General features: G+C 48.2%; 3 protein-coding genes across 3 annotated transcripts in view; all 3 read left to right on the top strand.

Moving 5' to 3' along the window:
- Window positions 1–18,862, top strand: part of CCDC13 (coiled-coil domain containing 13) — a 205,386-nt gene that overhangs the window by 31,776 nt on the left and 154,748 nt on the right. The gene's annotated exons all lie outside the window — the stretch shown is intronic.
- The window catches only part of HIGD1A (HIG1 hypoxia inducible domain family member 1A), a 1,051,097-nt gene that overhangs the window by 952,944 nt on the left and 79,291 nt on the right, over window positions 1–18,862 (top strand). The gene's annotated exons all lie outside the window — the stretch shown is intronic.
- On the top strand, window positions 8,921–12,903 carry LOC126948519 (7-alpha-hydroxycholest-4-en-3-one 12-alpha-hydroxylase). Its single transcript, XM_050780412.1, has one exon. It carries the CDS (start codon window positions 9,255–9,257, stop codon window positions 10,758–10,760), a length of 1,506 nt encoding a protein of 501 aa, XP_050636369.1. The 5' UTR covers window positions 8,921–9,254; the 3' UTR covers window positions 10,761–12,903.

Here is an 18,862-nt window from a genome sequence, read left to right as displayed (position 1 = left end):
ACTGGGGATCTGAAGGAACTCCCCAAACCTCTGTGATTTAGCAGGAGACAAGATAAGGGTAATCACCCACTGGCACCTGGACCCATTTAGATTAAGTAAATTTACTGAGGCTCCCGAGGAAGGTCTTCAGGACTCAGACCTTAGTTATAGATTATAAGTGGCATCACTTATGTCTTTAGATGAATGCACACTTCCACAAAGACATATAGCTTAGAAGGTACATAAGCTCTGGAAAACTTTGTAATTTTGAGTTGGTCTGGCAATAATTTCCAGGCCTTCTCCCTGTAACCGGTTACAGAAATAAAAAACTCTCTTTCTCCCCAGTTCATCTGCATCTTGTTATTGGGCAGCAAGAAATGGCAGCCCGACCCTCAGTTTGGTCTGGGAACATTTCTTCAACTAGTCTTTCTGCCTCTTTCTTTCTCTCTTTCCTTCTGGTATTCACATTATGCATATGTTGGTCTGCTTGATGGTATATCCTGGGTCCCTTAGGCTCTGTTCACTTTTCTTTTTTTTTTTTTAATTTAAGACATTTATTCAGCATCACAATCAGGCTATTACATTTAGCAATCAATAGCATGGGTGCAAAAAAACAAAAAACAAAAAAAACCTACATTAAAACCCTTCGTTGGAATGCTTTACACTTTCCACAGAACAGAAACTAAAATAACCAGTTATACAATTAGTCACAAATACAGTCCTCGAGTTTTTTGCCCATATGAATATTTGTCTAAAACATGTCTTCTTTGTAGCAGCTAGGCCCTGCCACCACTGTGCTTGGCTGAGTTCACAAATCTGTGGTAACCTGTAGCTTCCATCACTTCTCTGGCTCCCCTCTCTTGCTAAGCTTTGTTTCCTAATTAAAATCTTCTCCCACTGCCATAGCTGCTGCTGCAGATGATCTGCCCGCCTCAGCCTCCCAAAGTGCTGAGATTTCAGGTGTAAGCCACTGCGCCCAGACGAAAACTGACTTTATAGAGAATAAACAAAGACACCAGATCATTTCACATAATGATAAGTGTTTTGATGAAACTAAAATAGGTTAATGATACAAAGTAACTTTAAAAAGAGACTACTTTACATAGAGTAGTCAGGGAGGGCCTTTCTATAAGGTGAAATCTGAGTTGAGGCCTGAATAATTAAAAGAAACCAAGCGAGGCATATGGCACATGCCTGTAGTTCCACCTACTTGGGAGGCTGAGGCAGGCAGATTGCCTGAGGCCAAGAGTTGGAGGCCAGCCTGGACAACATATTGAGATCTTATATCTTAAAAAATGAATAAATAAAATAAGTTGTATTAGTCCATTTTCACAGTGCTGATAAAGACATACCCAAGACTGGGTAATTTATAAAGAAAAGGAGGTTTAATGGACTCACAGTTCCACGTGGCTAGGGAGGCATCACAATCATGACAGCAGGCGAAAGGCATGACTTACATGGTGGCAGATGAGAGAATGAGAACCAAGAAAAAGGGCTTTCCCTTTACAAAATCATCAGATCTCATGAGAATTACTACCACGAGAATAGTATGTGGGAAACCACCCCCATGATTCAATTATCTCCCACTGGGTCCCTCCTACACCAGGTGGGAATTATGGGAGCTACAATTAAGATGAGATTTGGGTGGGGACACAGCCAAGCCATATCACCAGTCATGCAAATAGCTAAGGAAAGAACATTTCAGGCAGAAAGAACAAGGACAAAGGACTTGAGGAAGGCCCTGGGACTGGCAGTACGGCAGTGGATGAACTCAAGTTCTGAAGTCAGACTGATTAGACTCTTGGCTGTACCACTTGCTAGTGGTGCAACTCTAGACAAGTTACTGGCCCTTGAAATCTCAATTTTCTCCTCTGTAAAAGGAGGTCATTATTGCTTCATATGGTTGGGTGCATAAAATCACTGACATAGCAAGTCACAGACCAAAAAAAAAGCCCTGCTTGCAAGGTAGGCCCCTAGCTAGTGTCTGGGAACTTCACTTTCAAAGTGCGTCCAGTCAACACTTAACCAATAAGAGTAGTTCGTTATAACTTGACTATTTATACAAACATGATTTATAATGAACATCTGCTTTCCTTCCAGGAGTCTGGAATTTTAGTATATGCTCAGCAGAAGGTGCCTACACGACCAGTCCCCCAATAAAAACCTTGGGCACTGACTAACTTTTGTGCTTCCCTAGGTAGAAACATGGCACATATGTTGCTGTGTTTCCACTGCTAGGAGGAGTAAGCTTTGTGTAATCTCTCTTGGCAGGGAGAAAGAACTCGGAATCCTGCACATAGATTCCTCCAGACTCCACCTATGTCTTTTTCCCTTATGATCTGGTTATGTATCCCACCAGATGGACAGGCAGAGAATACTTGCTCTTCCTCAGGCAGAGGCTGGCTTGCCCCTGGGAATTAAGCCCATGTGGCTGCCCTCCCCACCATCTCAAGGGGCTGGGGACCAGCAATCTAGCTGTAATCAGTCTTAGTCATGATTACAAATGTATTCTGAGTCCCATGAGTTCTACGGTATCTCTGAATCGGGTTGATATAAGGACTAAACGGCAAAATACGTGAATTGAGTGTAATACTTAGCTCAAGGTAAGTTCTCAAAATAAGAATGGTGATGGTGTTGGTGGCGATGGGAATGATCAGCATAAAGCCATCCACTGGCTAGAAGCTCAACGCCAATCATACCAATTCCCACCCTATCCCTCCACCCTCTCACACTATATGCCCTCATATCTCTTGGCAAATTAGTGAATGCACAACCCAATACCTTTATAATAGCATCTCACCGCTGGCGAGTACCTCAAATTCAGTACCTCTTGTTTTGACACATCAGAATAAAGGCCCAGAAGTGTGAAACAAAATGTTCCGGGTCAGGCCATGAATTGGTAGAAGAGTTGGGACAAGAACCCAGGTTTGCCTTTTATGTCCTACACTGGCTCTACAGCAACCTGGTATAAGTGATGCAGGCTAGCAGTAAGCACAGTGACCCTTGAGCCAGGCTGTCGAGAACCCAGGCTGCCATGGAGGTGGTTCCTTCCCCTCCGGGAAAACAGAAGGAACCTGGAAAGCTAGAACGAAAAAGGAGCCATAAATAAGCCCTAAGTGAAACGATTATTACCTGCTCTAAAAGCCGGGTGAAATAGTTTCTCCCCTGTATTTCCATTTCAATGGTACTGCTTACTGCTGGGGGCGAGGCAGTGAGCAAGAGGTGGCACATACTGGGGGAGCAATCAGTATCATCCAGAGTTAAAAAAGGGGCAAACAAGACGCAGGGAAGAGCTGGTGCATCCGGACTAGAGAACCCACAGCGGAGAACCCCAGTAAAGGAACCACAGCAGATAAACAGAAACCTCTGGTCAGTGGCCAGTTGCTCAAAATGCTGGGCCATATATAGAATGAGAAGTCATGACATCGGACAGGAACATGGAACTACTAGGGCCCAGTGTAAAAAACTCAATCCACTGTCCTACCCACCATGGAATGTGCGAATGAGGTTAGCAATAAAGGATCTAACCCCCCAAAACGCCCCAGGACAACCAAAATGATGCTCTTGCCGGGCTTATGCCGTGACAACTACCAGGGGCGTGGGCCGAGGGGTAGTAGTGGGCTCAGCGCGCGAGTCGGAAACAGCTGCGGTGAGGTAGGAAGAAAGCAGCGCCTTCAGCACGTCCTCCCGTCGGCCCGGGACCACGCCGTTACTGAGAGCACGGCCGCCGCACTAACACGCACAGCTCCTGAGCACAAAGAAGGTGCAAAGTCCCGCAGAGCGACCGCCAGAGGTCAGCAACACACTGCCTACTCCCCGCCACGCCTCCCGGAGACGCCCTCGCGGCGGCTGCGGGGGCCGGAAGTGCACCCGCCCCTTTCCCGAGGGCCCGCGGCCCCTCTGGCCGGCCCGGAGGCCGCCTCCGTTTGTCTTTGGGCCTACCTGGCCCCGTAGCCCCAGTAGTTTGAGAGGATTGACTCCAATTTTGAAAAAAAGTTCTGCTGTGGGTAAAACGCTATCAAACAGCATTGCATGCTACAGAGAAATCTTTCCTAAAAGGAAGAGTCAACTGGTGCGGCAACCTCGATTGTTGCCCCGCCCCGGCCCCTGACAGATCCCAGACCCAAGGGGCGAGGAGGGGACGTGCCGCCCGCTCCCGGTGTTGGCGTGGGTTGCTGGTCCCTAGCCCCTGGGGAAGGACAGGAGGGCAGTCCCGTGGGCTGGCTTCCCAGGGGCAAGCCAATCTCCGCCTGAGGAATAGCTCGTATTCCTTGGCCTGTCCACCCGGCAGCTCTGCGTGGCCCCCCTGGGCTGACCCCGGACGCAAGCGCGGCTGTGCAGGCTGGCGTGAGAGGGGTTCAGTGCCACCGATGTGTCAAAGTCCAACCCCGCACAGAACCTGCCGGCTCTGCACCCTGTGGAGATTCTTTCCCCTTCTCCGAGCGCCCTGGGCTCATTGGCCCCAGGGTGGATATGCTGTCGGTACCTTGGGGCCACCCTGCTGCATCCCCTGACCAGCACCCCCTCTTCCGCCGCTAGCACCTCCACCACGCACAATACACATTGACTGGGTCTTGTGGTCCTCCAGGCCTCCGCTGAATCAGTGTGGCCCAATCAGTGAGGCCTTCCTGACTGCCACCTCCCTTCACGCTCTGCTCTTCTTTGCAGCATTCGTCACAATTAACAGCCATACCGCGAAGATATTGCGGGTTGAGTTTCAAACCTCCACAGTAAAATGAGTCGCACGAATTTTGTTTCCCAGAGAATATAAAAATTATGTTTAGACTGTACACCATTAAGTGTGCAAAAGCAGTATATCTAACACACACACACACACACATATATATAATCCCTTAATTTAAAAAAAAAAACTTTATTGCTAAAAAATGCTAATGATCATCTGAGCCTTCAGTGATTCCTATCTTCACCCTGGACTGATCAGGGTGGTGGTTGCTGAGGGCTGGGGGGGCTGTGACAATTTCTTAAAACAAGGCAACAATCGAGGTTGCCGCACCAGTTGACTCTTCCTTTTAGGAAAGATTTCTCTGTAGCATGCAATGCTGTTTGATAGCATTTTACCCACAGTAGAACTTTTTTTCAAAATTGGAGTCAATCCTCTCAAAATCTACTGCTGCTTTATTAACTAACTTTATGTAATATTCTAAATTCTTTGTTGTCGTTTCAACAGTATTCCCAGCATCTTCACCAGTAGTTTCCATCTCAAAAAACCACTTTCTTAGCTCATCCATAAGAAGTTACTCCTCATCCATTCAAGTTCAATCAGGAGATTGCGGCAATTCAGTCACATCTTCTGGCTCCACTTCTAATTCTAATTCTCTATTTCCACCCATCTGCAGTGACTTCCTCCACTGAAGCCTTGAACCCCTCAAAGTCATTCATGAGGGTTGGAATCAACTTCTTTCAAACTCTTGTTCATGTTGATATTTTAGCCTCCTCCCATGAATCACAAATGTTCTTAGTGGCGCTAAAATGGTGAATCCTTTCCATAAGGTTTTCAATTTACTTTGCCCAGATCCATTAGAGGAATCACTGTCTACAGCAGCTATAGCCTTATGAAACGTATTTCTGAACTACTAAGACTGAAGAGTCGACATTACTCCTTGATCCATGGGTTGCAGAATGGATGTTGTGTAAGCAGGCATGAAAAACAACATTCATCTCTTTGAACATCTTCATCAGAAATCTTGGGTGACCAGGTGCATTGTTAATGACTAGTAATACATTGAAAAGAATCTTTTTTTCTGAGCAGTAGGTCTCAGCAGTGGGCCTAAGTAAACCACGCTGCAAACAGAGGTGCTGCCATCTGGGCTTTGTTTTGTTTGTTTGTTTTGAGACAGGGTCTCACTCTGTCACCCAGGCTGAAGTGCAGTGACATGATCTTGGCTCACTGCAGCTTCATCCTCCCAGGCTCAGGTGATCCTCCCACCTCAGCCTCCCAAGTAGCTGGGACCACAGGCATGCACCACCATAACTGGCTAAATTTTGTAATTTTTGTAGAGACAGGGTTTCGCCACGTTACCCAGGCTGGTCTCCAAGCAATCCACTTGCCTTAACCTTCCAAATTGCTGGGATTACAGGTGCGAGCCACCACACCTGTCCTTGTTACTTATAGAGTACAGGCAGAGTCAATTTAGCATAATTCCCAAGGGCCCTAGGATTTTCAGAACGGTCATGAGCATTGGCTTCAGCTGAAAGTCACCAGCTACGTTAGCCCCTAAAAAGAGAGTCATCCTACCCTTAGAGGCTTTGAAGCAGGGCATTGACTTTGCTCTAGGAAAGTCCTTAGATGGTCTCTTCTTCCAATATAAGGTCGTTTCATCTACATTAAAAATCTGTTGTTTAGTGTAGCCGTATTCATCAATTATCTTAGCTACATCTTTTGGCTAACTTGCTGCAGCGTCCTCATCAACACTTGCTGCTTCACATTGCACTTCTATGTTGTAGAGATGGCTTCTTTCCTTAAACCTAATGAACCAGCCTCTGCTAGCTTCAAACTTTTCTCCAACTGCTTCTTCATCACTTTCAGCCTTCATAGAATTGAAGAGAGTTAAGACCTTGCTCTGGATTAGGCTTTGGCTAAGGGAATGTTGTAGCTGGTTTGATCTATGCAGGCCACTAAAACTTTCTTCATATCAGCAATAAAGCTGTTTTTCTTATTGTTCATGTATTCACTGGAGTAGCACTTCTAATTTCCTTCAAGAACTTTTCTTTTGCATTTACAACTTAAATAACTGTGCAGTGCAACAAACTTAGATTTCAGCCTATCTTGGCCTTCCTCACTAAGCTTAATCATTTCTGGCTTGTGATTTAAAGCGAAATTTAAAGCGATTTAAAGTGCAGCTCTGCCTTTCACTTGAACACTTAGATGCCATTGTAAGGTTATTAGTTGGCCTAATTTCAGCATTGCTGTGTCTTGGGAAATAGGAAAGCCCAAGGAGAGATAGAGAGAGGGGAGAACAGCTGGTCAGTGGAACGGTCGGAATACACACAACATTTACCAATTAAGTTTGCATCATACATGGGCCCAGTTCATGGTGCCCCCAAACAATTACAATACTAGCATATCACAGATCACCATAACAGCTGTAATGATAATAATGAAAAAAAATGAAATATTGTGAGAATTACAAAATGTGACACAGAGACACAAAGTTAGCATAAACTGTTGGAAAAATGGTGCCAATAGACTTGCTCAACGCAGGGTTGCCACAAACCTTCAATTTGTAAAACACACAGTATCTGTGAAGTGCAATAAAGCAAAGCACAATAAATGAGAAATGCATGTATAATTACTTTGGGCAGTGATTTAATATCTTTCTCCCTCCATTAGACCATAAACTGCAAGAGGGCAGGGATTGTGTCTATCTCATTCACGATTATAATCCCAGATCTTAGCAACATTTCTGCCAGTAAGTGCCCAATAAATATCTAGTGAATGGATAGATGGGGCTTCTCCAAGGAAGGAGAGAATGAATGGATGAGTGTGGGTTAATGAATGAGGTAAGAATGAATGTGAAATAATGGTTCATCCACTAAAAACTAGGGGACATGGTTCAGTTCATTGGATTTGGCCCAGTTTCTGACTGAATTCTAAGGTTGAGGAGAGTTGATGATGCCAAGTACTGTGGTGGTCCTGAGCAATTAAAGAGGGATTCTGGGAAGCAGAGTGTGGACAGTTCCAACTCCCTGCCAAGGGGAAGCTCATGGGCAAAGGAAGCTCACTCCAGAGGGGATATGGAAGTTCCATATCCTCCTTTGTCTGAAGAGCCGAAGTGCCTGTTTTCAGGTGGTTAGGAAGTTAAAAAGTAATTTGGAGGTTATCAGAACTGATTGAATTGAGTTTGAACCTCACCTATTGCAACAGTGGGCCAGACTGCTTGACTAATGCCTTGGTGTCAATCGTACAGCTTTCTCCTTCTTGAGCTGCTGGCAGGGACCTGGCCTGACATGTCTCAGAAGGCCCTTAGTCAATGATTAGCTTATCTCAAGGCCTCGAGCCAGGGCAGCTGTCAAAGAGGGTCCCCACTGCATTCTGCACCTAGATCCTCATTGTGAAATGAAGTATGAAGCGACTGAGTAAGATCCCTATCGTCTCTGACATTTTACAATTCCAGGATTCTGCCTTCTTGTCAGAGAAGTGTACAGGCAAGCAGTCGGGCAGGTGAGAGGGCTGCAGGTGAGAGGCCCAGCCTGTGCTTGAAGAGTCATCATCTAGGAGGCTCTGTGGCCTCCTCAGATGAATTCATTCACACTAATACCCCAAGATGGAGTCAACACCCCTCCAGAAGCTCAGCCTTCTCAGTATCTAAAGCCCCAGCATCGATGCCTCTTTTCTTTGGGTTGGGGTCAGAGCTCTTGTGGAAGGGCATACAGTAATTCTTCACTTGCCTTTGACTGTGTAATGTGTGCACATGGAGGTAGGAGCAGACATGACTTCAACAAGGCCATGCCCCCTTGGCAAACATCTTTGAGACCAGAGAGGAAGATAGACTAGGGAAAGGATGAGGAGATAAGCACAGGGCTGCCGTGAGGTCCAGGGGAGCGGGCAGAGGTAAGAGAAAAGGCTTTAGGATACTAACTAACACATATGGAGCACTAGCATGAGCCAGGCACTATTCTAAGTGCTTTGCAGGTTTTATCTCTTTTTGCCTCACAACAGCACCTATGAGGCACTATAATTATCCCTACTTCACAGATGAAGGAATGGAGGCACAGTGAGGTTAAGTCACTTGACCAAGGGGGCCAACTAGTAATGGAGGCATTTGTTGCATCTTCTAAAGATGATGAAAGAGTACATGTGAGATTTTGTAAGTGCTTGATTCATTTCTACCAAATGAACTGGCAAATAAATAAATGCATATGTAAATGGGGGCGTAAATAGTCAGTCAGCCACGGGGGTGGGAGTGGGATCAAGGCAGGCTTAGAGAGAAGGTGCAAGAGCTGAGTCTGAAAAGGCCAGAGCAAAGTATGAAGCTGGTGAGCAGCTGTGACCATAGCTGGAGGCTTCTCTTTGAGCTTTCTCCTGGTTACCTCCTCCTCCCCTACATGACCAGTCAGCCAAGTGTTAAGTCCAGGGGAACATTTTGCTGCTTCCAAGTACTGTCTCGCTAGTGTTATTTGCCATAACTTGTGGCCACAGGGCAAGGTCCAGGTGCTCAGACCTTTACCTCCTGGACTTTCCAAGGCCTCCCAAAGCTCTCTGGCACCCAGGGAACGGTGTGTGTGTCGAGAGCTTAATCCGCGGGAGCATAGCTATGGTGCTCTGGGGTCCAGTGCTGGGAGCTCTGCTGGTGGTCATTGCTGGATACCTGTGCCTGCCAGGGATGCTCCGACAACGTAGGCCACGGGAGCCCCCTCTGGACAAGGGTACTGTGCCCTGGCTTGGCTATGCCATGGCTTTCCGGAAGAATATGTTTGAATTTCTGAAGCGCATGAGGAGCAAGCATGGGGATGTGTTCACAGTGCAGCTAGGGGGCCAGTACTTCACCTTTGTCATGGACCCCCTCTCCTTTGGCCCCATCCTCAAGGACACACAGAGAAAACTAGACTTTGGGCAATATGCAAAAAAACTGGTGCTGAAGGTATTTGGATACCGTTCAGTGCAAGGGGACCATGAGATGATACACTCAGCCAGCACCAAGCATCTGAGGGGGGATGGCTTGAAGGATCTTAATGAGACCATGCTGGACAGCCTGTCCTTTGTAATGCTGAAGTCGAAAGGCTGGAGTCTGGATGCCAGTTGCTGGCATGAGGACAGCCTCTTTCACTTCTGCTATTATATCTTGTTCACAGCTGGCTACCTGAGCTTGTTCGGCTACACGAAGGACAAGGAGCAGGACCTGCTACAGGCAGGAGAGTTATTCGTGGAGTTCCGCAAGTTTGACCTTCTTTTCCCCAGGTTTGTCTACTCCCTGCTGTGGCCCCAAGAGTGGCTAGAAGTGGGCCGACTCCAGCGTCTCTTTCACAAGATGCTCTCCGTGAGCCACAGCCAGGAGAAGGAGGGCATCAGCAACTGGCTGTGCAACATGCTTCAGTTTCTGAGGGAGCAGGGGGTACCCTCAGCTATGCAGGACAAGTTCAACTTCATGATGCTGTGGGCCTCCCAGGGGAACACGGGGCCCACCTCTTTCTGGGCCCTCTTGTTCCTCCTGAAGCACCCAGAAGCTATTCGGGCTGTGAGGCAGGAAGCTACCCAGGTCCTGGGTGAGGCCAGACTGGAGACCAAGCAGTCCTTTGCCTTCAAACTCAGTGCCCTGCAACACACCCCAGTTCTGGACAGTGTGGTAGAGGAGACACTGAGGCTGAGGGCTGCACCCACCCTCCTCAGGTTGGTTCATGAAGACTATACCCTGAAGATGGCCAGTGGGCAGGAGTATCTGTTCCGCCGTGGAGACATCCTGGCCCTCTTTCCCTACCTCTCAGTGCACGTGGACCCTGACATCCACCCGGAGCCCACTATCTTCAAGTACGATCGCTTCCTCAACCCTAATGGCAGCCGGAAAGTGGACTTCTTCAAGGCAGGCAAGAAGATCCACCACTACACCATGCCCTGGGGTTCGGGCGTTTCCATCTGCCCTGGGAGGTTCTTCGCACTCAGTGAGGTGAAGCTCTTTATCCTGCTTATGGTCACACACTTTGACTTAGAGTTGGTGGACCCTGACACACCACTACCCCATGTTGACCCGCAGCGCTGGGGTTTTGGCACCATGCAGCCCAGCCATGATGTGCGCTTCCGCTACCGCCTGCGTCCTATAGTGTGAGCTCGGCCAAGCCAGCTGCAAACCTGGCCAGAGGGATTCTATTGGGTCTCTCACCTGTTCTCACCCCTCTGCAGCCCAAGCCCCCATTGGCCACCCTTCCTTCTGGTCCTGTGGCACCCCCTACCTCTGTTCTGCCTGTCCTCGCTCTCTCCCTGCCTAGTCATCTGACAAGTTTATCATTCTCTTTAAAATACCATCTCTCAGAGTGGGTTCTGCTGAACCCTCCTCTCACAGGAAGTCCAGGGGAAGGGGGAGTATCTGTGGGCAACTTGGTTTGGGAGATGATGCCTGCCTGGAGAAGTCCTGAGTACAGAAACTGGTTCCCCCCAGACATGAGTAACATGGCATCTTGCAAATATCAGCCTCCATCCTCCTACCTTGCTTTAGTTTTTTCAGCAACACTTATCGCATATCCTATGGAATTCAGGCTCTAGAACAGTGTCATCCAAAATAAATATGAAGCAAGCTACATGAGTAGTGGGGTTTTTTGGTTTTGTTTGTTTGTTTATTTGTTTGTTTGTTTTGAGACAGAGTCTTGCTCTGTTGCCCAGGATGGAGTGCAGTGATGCGATCTCTCTTCACTGCAACCTCTGCCTCCTGGGTTCAAGCAATTCTTCTGCCTCAGCCTCCTAAGTAGCTGGGATTACAGGTACGTGCCGCCTTGCCCAGCTAATTTAGTTTCCTGGTAAACACATTTTTAAAAAGTAAAATGAAACAGAATTCATTTTTATAATATACTTTACTTATCCAATATATCCAAAATATTGACATTTCAACGTGATCACTATTAAAAATTTTAACGAAATAGTTTTTACCTTCCCTTTTTCATCCTGTCTTCAAAGTCTGGTATGTACTGTATTTTTGCAGCTCTTCCCAGTTCAGGTGGCTGCCCTATTGGATGGCACAGGTCTAGAGAAACGCTACTTTTTTTTTTTTTTTTTTTTTTTTTTGAGACAGTCTCGCTCTGTTGCCCAGGCTGCAGTGCAGTGGTGTGATCTTGGCTCACTACAACCTCTGCCTCTAGGATTCAAGTAATTCTCCTGCCTCAGTCTTCTGAGTAGCTGGGATTACAGGCTCACCCCACCACACTCAGCTAGTTTCTGTATTTTTAGTAGAGACAGCGTTTCACCATGTTGGCCAGGCTGGTCTCGACCTCCTGACCTCAGGTGATCCGCGTACTTCGGCCTCCCAAAGTTCTGGGATTATAGGCACGAGCCACTGCACCCAGCCAGGATGCCTTTAATGTCGGAATTATTCAAGATCCCTCCTCAGTGCCCATGTCTCCCCCACCTCAGGGTACTGTCAACCCTCCCTTGGTTTCCATGATCATTGCTGAACTCAGAGCTTTCTCCTATCCCCAGACCCCCATGGGAGTCTCCCAGCACCCCTGACTCAGCTTGGCCAATGCAGAACTTGGCATCTGAGCCCCTGCCTCTTCCCTGAACCACTTGTTCTCCTGATTTCCCTGCTCTCTCTGCTGAGAACACTACCAATCACCCCATCTCCCAGAGACACTCTCCCTCCTCCTCTTTCACCTTCATACAAGCAGGCCCCTGTCCTGTCAGTACACCCCCTGTGATGCCTCTGAAATGTGTACCCTCTTCCCTTCTCCTACTGTCATTCTTATACCTGTGACCTCTGCATTTCTCTTCTATGCTGCTGCCAGAGGCTTTTTTGCCAAAAGCACTTCTGATTGTTACTCTTCTACTTTCCTGGTTCCCCTTCGACTTCACACACTTGATATTTAAATTTTGTCACAGATGGTCCCCCTTGCCTTCACATACCTGATGTTTAAACTTTGTCATGGTTGGTCTCCAAACTCCCCGACTTTGCAAACTTTCTCCGATGAAACCATCCCTAAAGTAGAGGTATTGCTTTTCCTGCCCATCCCAGTGCCAGCTACTCCTTCCTGGAAGCCTTCCTGGATTTCACTCATCCCATCCTCTGGCCAGAAATGGCCTCCAAACTGTGAAGCTCCTGCAGCACCATTTGTACCATAGCATATCTGTTACGTGTCGTTGCTTTCTGTATCTTGGTTTCTGCCTGCTGCCCACTTCCCCAGACTGAAGCCTACTGGAGCATGGTATTTTATTCATTTCTGACCTCCAATTCCCTAAGTGAAGATTAAATGTTAGAAATCTGACTTCTAGTCTCAGCTAATTTGCTTTCTGTCCTCAAATCATTTCCTGGCCTTAGCCCTCCAATCTATGAAATGAAGACAACGCCCCTTCCCAGCGTGCTTACCAGTGCTGCAAGAGGGTGAGGGGGTGGCTGCCATAGCTGCAGCTGGCTGATGGCAGGGCCCCCGCTGGAGCTGGGACAGGAGAAAGAACGATTGTGGGAACTGGATAGAGGGTCTTGGAGGAGGTCGGCCCAGGCTGCATGGACCCCCTGACCCAGTGACGAGCCAGTGGAGCTTCTCTCTGCTACTTCTATCTTACATCTCTGGCAGCCTCACATTTCTCCTGAGGCTGCCTGTTCTCTGCCAAGAGAGTAGGCAGGGGTCTGAGCTGGGATGAGAGTCTGTCCCCAACCCTGGGCCAGGGCTTGCCTTTCTCTGAGGTCAGCTGCCCATAAATGCTGATGTCTGCCTGGGGCTTGATAAAGCTCTGCCTGGTTAGGAGAAGCTGAGATATCCCGGCCTATTCCACAAGGACCAGGAGCACAAGGAGAAGAGTTGAGTAGGGGGCACGGAAGGAGGAGAAAGGGGCTGGAAGGTGGAAGACTGTCCATGGGAAACGTACCAATGATGCCTCTGCCCAGCCAGGCCCTGTGCCCAGTACAATAGGGCTGGGGTTGTGGGGAAGCAGGAACAGAGCCTTCACACACCTCCTTGGCCCTCCCTAGACCTTGGTGCTATGTCTCCTTTTATGCCTCACACCCAAGGGAATATGGACCAGGATTGGCCTGTGGATTGGCTGGGGTGGGGCTGAGGGCCTGAGTTCCCTGAGTCAGGACCAGAAGGTCTCAACTGGGAGTGACCATGTGCAGATAGGAACTTAATGGACCCTGTGGCCTTTCTGAGAGCCCCAGAGGAGATGCTTGGGACCGAGGGAAGCCTCAGCGGGTGAGGTGTGAGGTGAACGCAAGTGTACCATCCTGCAGTCAGTGATATCCAGCATAACTACAGGCCCTCCAGGAAGCAAGAGCCCCCAAGGATTGGAGTGTGGGCAGGGAGCCCAATGCCCCATGCCCACCTGCTGGCATGGGAGGGGCCCATGGCACATGTAGCTCTCTGCCCCCTGCATGAGGACTGCTGCAGCCAACCCTGGCAGAGGCCTTGAGGCAGGAGGAAGACTGCGACCACCAAGGATGCCTCTAGTCACCACCCGCCCAACCCAGTCATTCTGCCCCCAATTCCTCATTTCTATGCCAAATGTTTTCTTCCTCTCATCCTTTTCCTCATCAGGACCTCAGAGGAAAGTCCACTAAATGTGTTCTCTCTGAAGATGGTTTATAATAAAGCAAGATCAGGGGTGGCTTTCCAATGGTGGAATTTCAGGCACCTGGGAAAGAAAAGAGATGCTTTTCTCATAGAGAATGACTGGAGTCAAAACATCACATTTCATGGCGTTGAACATGGGCAGCAGCCCTGCCCATGGGCAAAGCAACTTCTACGCTTCTCCCTAGGTCAGCCCATGGGAAGAATCCACCTTGCCTCAGAGCCTGAGGGTCAGAGGAATTCTGATTGCTTTCCTGAGACCCCTGGGAAAGGTTTGAGCAGTGCAGTCAGGGAGCCAGACCTTGTCAGGCCTTTGGGGAGACAGACAGCAAGAGGAGGAACCAAGGCCCAGACCAGAAAGTAAGGCTGGGATGGAGAGGGCTTTATCCTGGCCTGGGCTGTGAGAGCTGCCGAGCTGCTCTCAAACTATATAGCACCTAAGACAGTGACAGAGAATGAGATACCTGCAGCTAGCCCTTGCCCTCTCCTTTGGACATAGGCTTCAGGGCACTACTTGTTATATTCTTGCCTTTTGCAGCAAGTACACACTCACACATACATAGAGAAAGGCATGAAAGAACAAATAGGACTGGGTGAAGTGGCTCACGCCTGCAATCCCAGCACTTTGGGAGACCGAGGTGGGCACATCATTTGAGCTCAGAAATTCGAGACCAACCTGGCCAACATGGTGAAACCCTGTCTCTAAAAATACAAAAATTAGCTCATGCCTGTAATCCCATCTACTCAGAAGACTGAGGCACAGGAATTGCTTGAACCTGGGAGGCAGAGGTTGCAGTGAGCTGGGATCATGTCACTGCACTCCAGCAAGACTCTGTCTCAAAAAAAGAAAGAATAGGAAACTTGCAGGCACATAACCAGACCCACTTGGACACAGTGACACAGCTGCATCATAACCACATACACAACCATATATACTATGCACAGCCCACACAGCAACACAGACACATGCACACATACTTCCCAGACACATAGACACACAGACACACACAAATCCACCAATGCTGGTGTGACAAGCCCTGCTGGGTGTCCCTTGCCTGACATCCTCTCTGTGCATCATGGGCACAAAGTCAGGGCCTCCGAGCACCTAGACCCTGTTGGTGCAGCTCAGGCTATATCTCACCAGCCAGGCTGGCAAACAAACAGAAGTTCCTTGTAGGACAAGATTTCCAGAGCTCTGAAGTAGAACTCCATCCTCCGCATCCTCAAACAAATATCCACCTTCAGATCTAGAGCTTCATTTCCCAGGGAACTAGGAAGCTCAGAGTCCTTCCTGATGGTGGGGAATTGGGGGCCTTAAGGAGAGAGAACTAAAGGCAGAGCTGAGAGAGACTGGATGTGGGGAAGGCACAGGGCAACTTGTGCTACATCAAGAGACTGCCAGACGGCACGTGACACATGTGCTATGACTACGCCATCAAAAGCTCAGGGGAAGAGAAGAAACAGCGGGAGAAGAAACAGCGGGCAGAATACTGCTTGCCTGTTCAATCCTCTATCAGCCATTCACTCAAAAAAAAAAAAAAAAAAAAAAAACTTATCCATTCATTCCAAAAAGAATCTACTATACTCTGAGCATGTATTGAAGCACAGGGGATGCAGAGTTTACACATGGCAAAGTCCCTGCTCTCATGGAGCTTATGTTCACCCAGCCGTCTGTTCTCCTACCCTCCATTCCATCCACCAAAAAGTTTCCTTTCCTGTGTGCCAGGTTCCACGTTCAATTGTGCAGGGCAGACATGGTGGGACGTGTGCAGGTTGCACCAGGTAGTTCCATGAGGTGGAAAGAGCAGTTGAGTGCTTTAGAAGCTCAAGAAAGAGAGATGCCATGTGGGCAGGTAGCTCCCTGGGGAAAGGCTTCTCAGTGGATGTGTCAGGGGGCAGGGAGAATGCCAAACATTAGAGATATGAAGAGAAAAGCACTGGGCACAGTATATCAGTCAGGAATCTTTAGGTTGCAAGTAACAAAACAACATGACCACACGGAAAGGAATTTATTGGTTCTTGTAACTATCAAATCCAAGATTGGGACGAGCTTCAGAGGTGCTTTGTTTCTGAGGCTCAAACAGTGCCCTCAGGATCTGCTCACTCACATGCGCTATCTCCTTCACCTTCTGAAGTTTGGGTGGAGGAAGGAGTAGCTCCAGATCTCAAACCCTCTCAGCTTCAGTTTCATGCCTCTCTTCTCGCATGTTCTAGTGACATCGCACTTCATTGGCTCTGCCTGGGTCATGTGCCCACCCCTAAAAAATCACCATGACCAGGGAAATGTGAAGGCAGTAACTGACCCATGTCCCATGCTCCACCCAACCTCCTCTCAAAACACAGGGCAGAGTGACCGAGCAGTGGTGTCCCAGAGAAAGTGGGATTCAGTTATAAAACAAGGGAAGGGAATACCTGGCTGGAAATTATCCTAATTACATGAGGGTGCCTACAAGAGCAAAGGCATAGAAGTTGAAATGTTCCAGAAATGAAAAGGGAATGGAGGAGTATGAGGGCTGGAAGATGTATGGGGTCCTATTTGCAAAAGCGCTAGCCTTGACATCAGACAAAGATTTTGGACTTGATTGTGCAGGTCCCAGGGAGATCTGAAGGCTCCTGAGATGGGGCCCAGGCCAAGCGTGTTCACTGCCTCCTTCTGCAGACTGCACATGGTCCTGGGACATTCCCTGGGCAGAGCACTTCCAGGCCCTCCTGATTATCAGATGCTGGGGACACCATCAAGGCTACAAGAATGGTCCTTTTAATAGTATTTCCCAGCTGGACTACAGAGAATGTGGAACCCTGGTGAGTGGAGGACCTTAGGCTCTTTTTCCCCAGCAATGCCAGAAGGAAAATACTTCCTCCTCCACCCATGCATTTAACAGACAGTTTCTGAAAACCTACATACTAGGCCCTGTGTTAGGGGGTTGGGTACAGCAGTGAGCCTAACCAAGATCCCCACCTTGTGGAATTCACCTGGGACAGTGTGGGTGGGGACAGTAGCACTGAACCTCACAAATAGGAAAAACATATACAACGTCTGAAAGAAATAAGTGCTATTGAAAAAATTAAAACATAGAGCATCAGGAAGATCAGGAGCATCAGAGATGGGCGAGTTTGTGTTAAATAGGTTGGACAGGTGAGTGAACGGTGAGATCTGAGCTAAGACCTCAGGAGGTGAGAGAGTGAGCCAAGCAGACAGCTGAGAGGAGAGCAGTCCAGGAAGAGGAATCCCCAGGGGGATGTGTCAGGCGTGTTTGAGATCAGTTGTGTCTGGAGCACTGGAGGCTGGTGGACATAAGGGCAAAGAGTGTAGCCAGGGCGGGTGCAGATCACAGATCACATAGGCCTTAAAGGATTACCGTAAGGAGTTGGGCTTGTTAAATAAAAACTATGGGAGGCCATTGTTTGGACTAAGCTCCTGCACTAGGTCCCAGCTGACCAGACCGAACCAAAATGGAATCTGTTGTATGAAAGTTCCATTTCCTCAAACCGAAACTAAGTTGTTATCTGACCTTTGAGACTCCTGGAGACAGAGTTAACAGCCAAATTCCCAAACGTGACAGTTTCAGTTGACGTGATAATGCAGACAGTAACCATGCTCATGATAATGAAGTTCCCCCTGTTTTAATCATCATTAAAAAGTAACCTGATGTCAAACACCCTGTTCCAGCCGTATATAGAAAGTAACTTTGAAATGACCAGTCTGGCCCTGTGCAGTGGCTCACACCTGTAATCCCAGCACTTTGGGAGGCTGAGGCAGGCAGATTGCTTGAGCCAAGGGGTTCCAGTCCAACCTGGGTAACATAGTGAGACCCTGTCTCTACAAAAAAATATAAAAATTAGCCAGGTGTGGTGGTGTGCTCCTGCAGTCCTAGCTGCTTGGGGGGCTGAGATGGGAGGATCACTTGAGCTCAGGAGGTGGTGGCTGCAGTGAGCCATGATTGTGGGAGTGGACTTCAGCCTGGGTGACAGAGTGAGACCCTGTGTCAAAAAAAAAAAAAAATCAATCTTCTTTTTTTTCTTCATTTCTTCCTGCTTTCGACAGCCCTTTCCTGTCTATAAAACTAACTTCTTCCACCCAGCTCATCGGAATACTCTTTCTATTTTATGTAGTGAATCTGTTCCTGATTCAATGAGTGTATCGCCTGATTCTAGAGTTGCCAATAACGCTGAGACCTTGAAACTAAATTTGTTGTAATCTGGTGTTTTGACAGGCTGATGCTCTGAGGAAGGAGGGAGTAAAGGCTGAGAGTGTCAGGATCACTCTGGCTGCTAGGTGCAGATGAGAAGGGAGGAGAGCAAGAGAGAAGAAGCACAGGGGCCAGTTGACAAACTATTGCAGCAATTCTCCAGCCTGGCCAACATGGTGAAACTCCATTTCAAATAAAAATACAAAAATTAGGGCCAGGCATGGTGGCTCACACCTGTCATCCCAGCACTTTGGGAGGCCAAGGCAGGTGGATCCCGAGGTCAAGAGATCAAGACCATCCTGGCCAACATGGTGAAACCTTGTCTCTACTAAAAATACAAAAATTAGCTGGGCATGGTGGCAGGTGCCTGTAGTTCCAGCTACTCAGGAGGCTGAGGCAGGAGAATCGCTTGAACCCAGGAGGTGGAGGTTGCAGTAAGCTGAGATCGCGCCATTGCTCTCCAACCTGGG

This window comes from Macaca thibetana, chromosome 2 (genome assembly GCF_024542745.1).
Source record: "Macaca thibetana thibetana isolate TM-01 chromosome 2, ASM2454274v1, whole genome shotgun sequence".
NCBI classification, from domain to species: domain Eukaryota; kingdom Metazoa; phylum Chordata; class Mammalia; order Primates; family Cercopithecidae; genus Macaca; species Macaca thibetana.
Note: the sequence above shows the minus strand (reverse complement) of the source record. Positions and strands in the feature narration are given on the sequence as shown.

Bases quoted from the DNA above. Each gene is read 5' to 3' on its own strand.
- LOC126948519 (XM_050780412.1), top strand. From the start codon at position 9,255: ATGGTGCTCTGGGGTCCAGTGCTGGGAGCTCTGCTGGTGGTCATTGCT.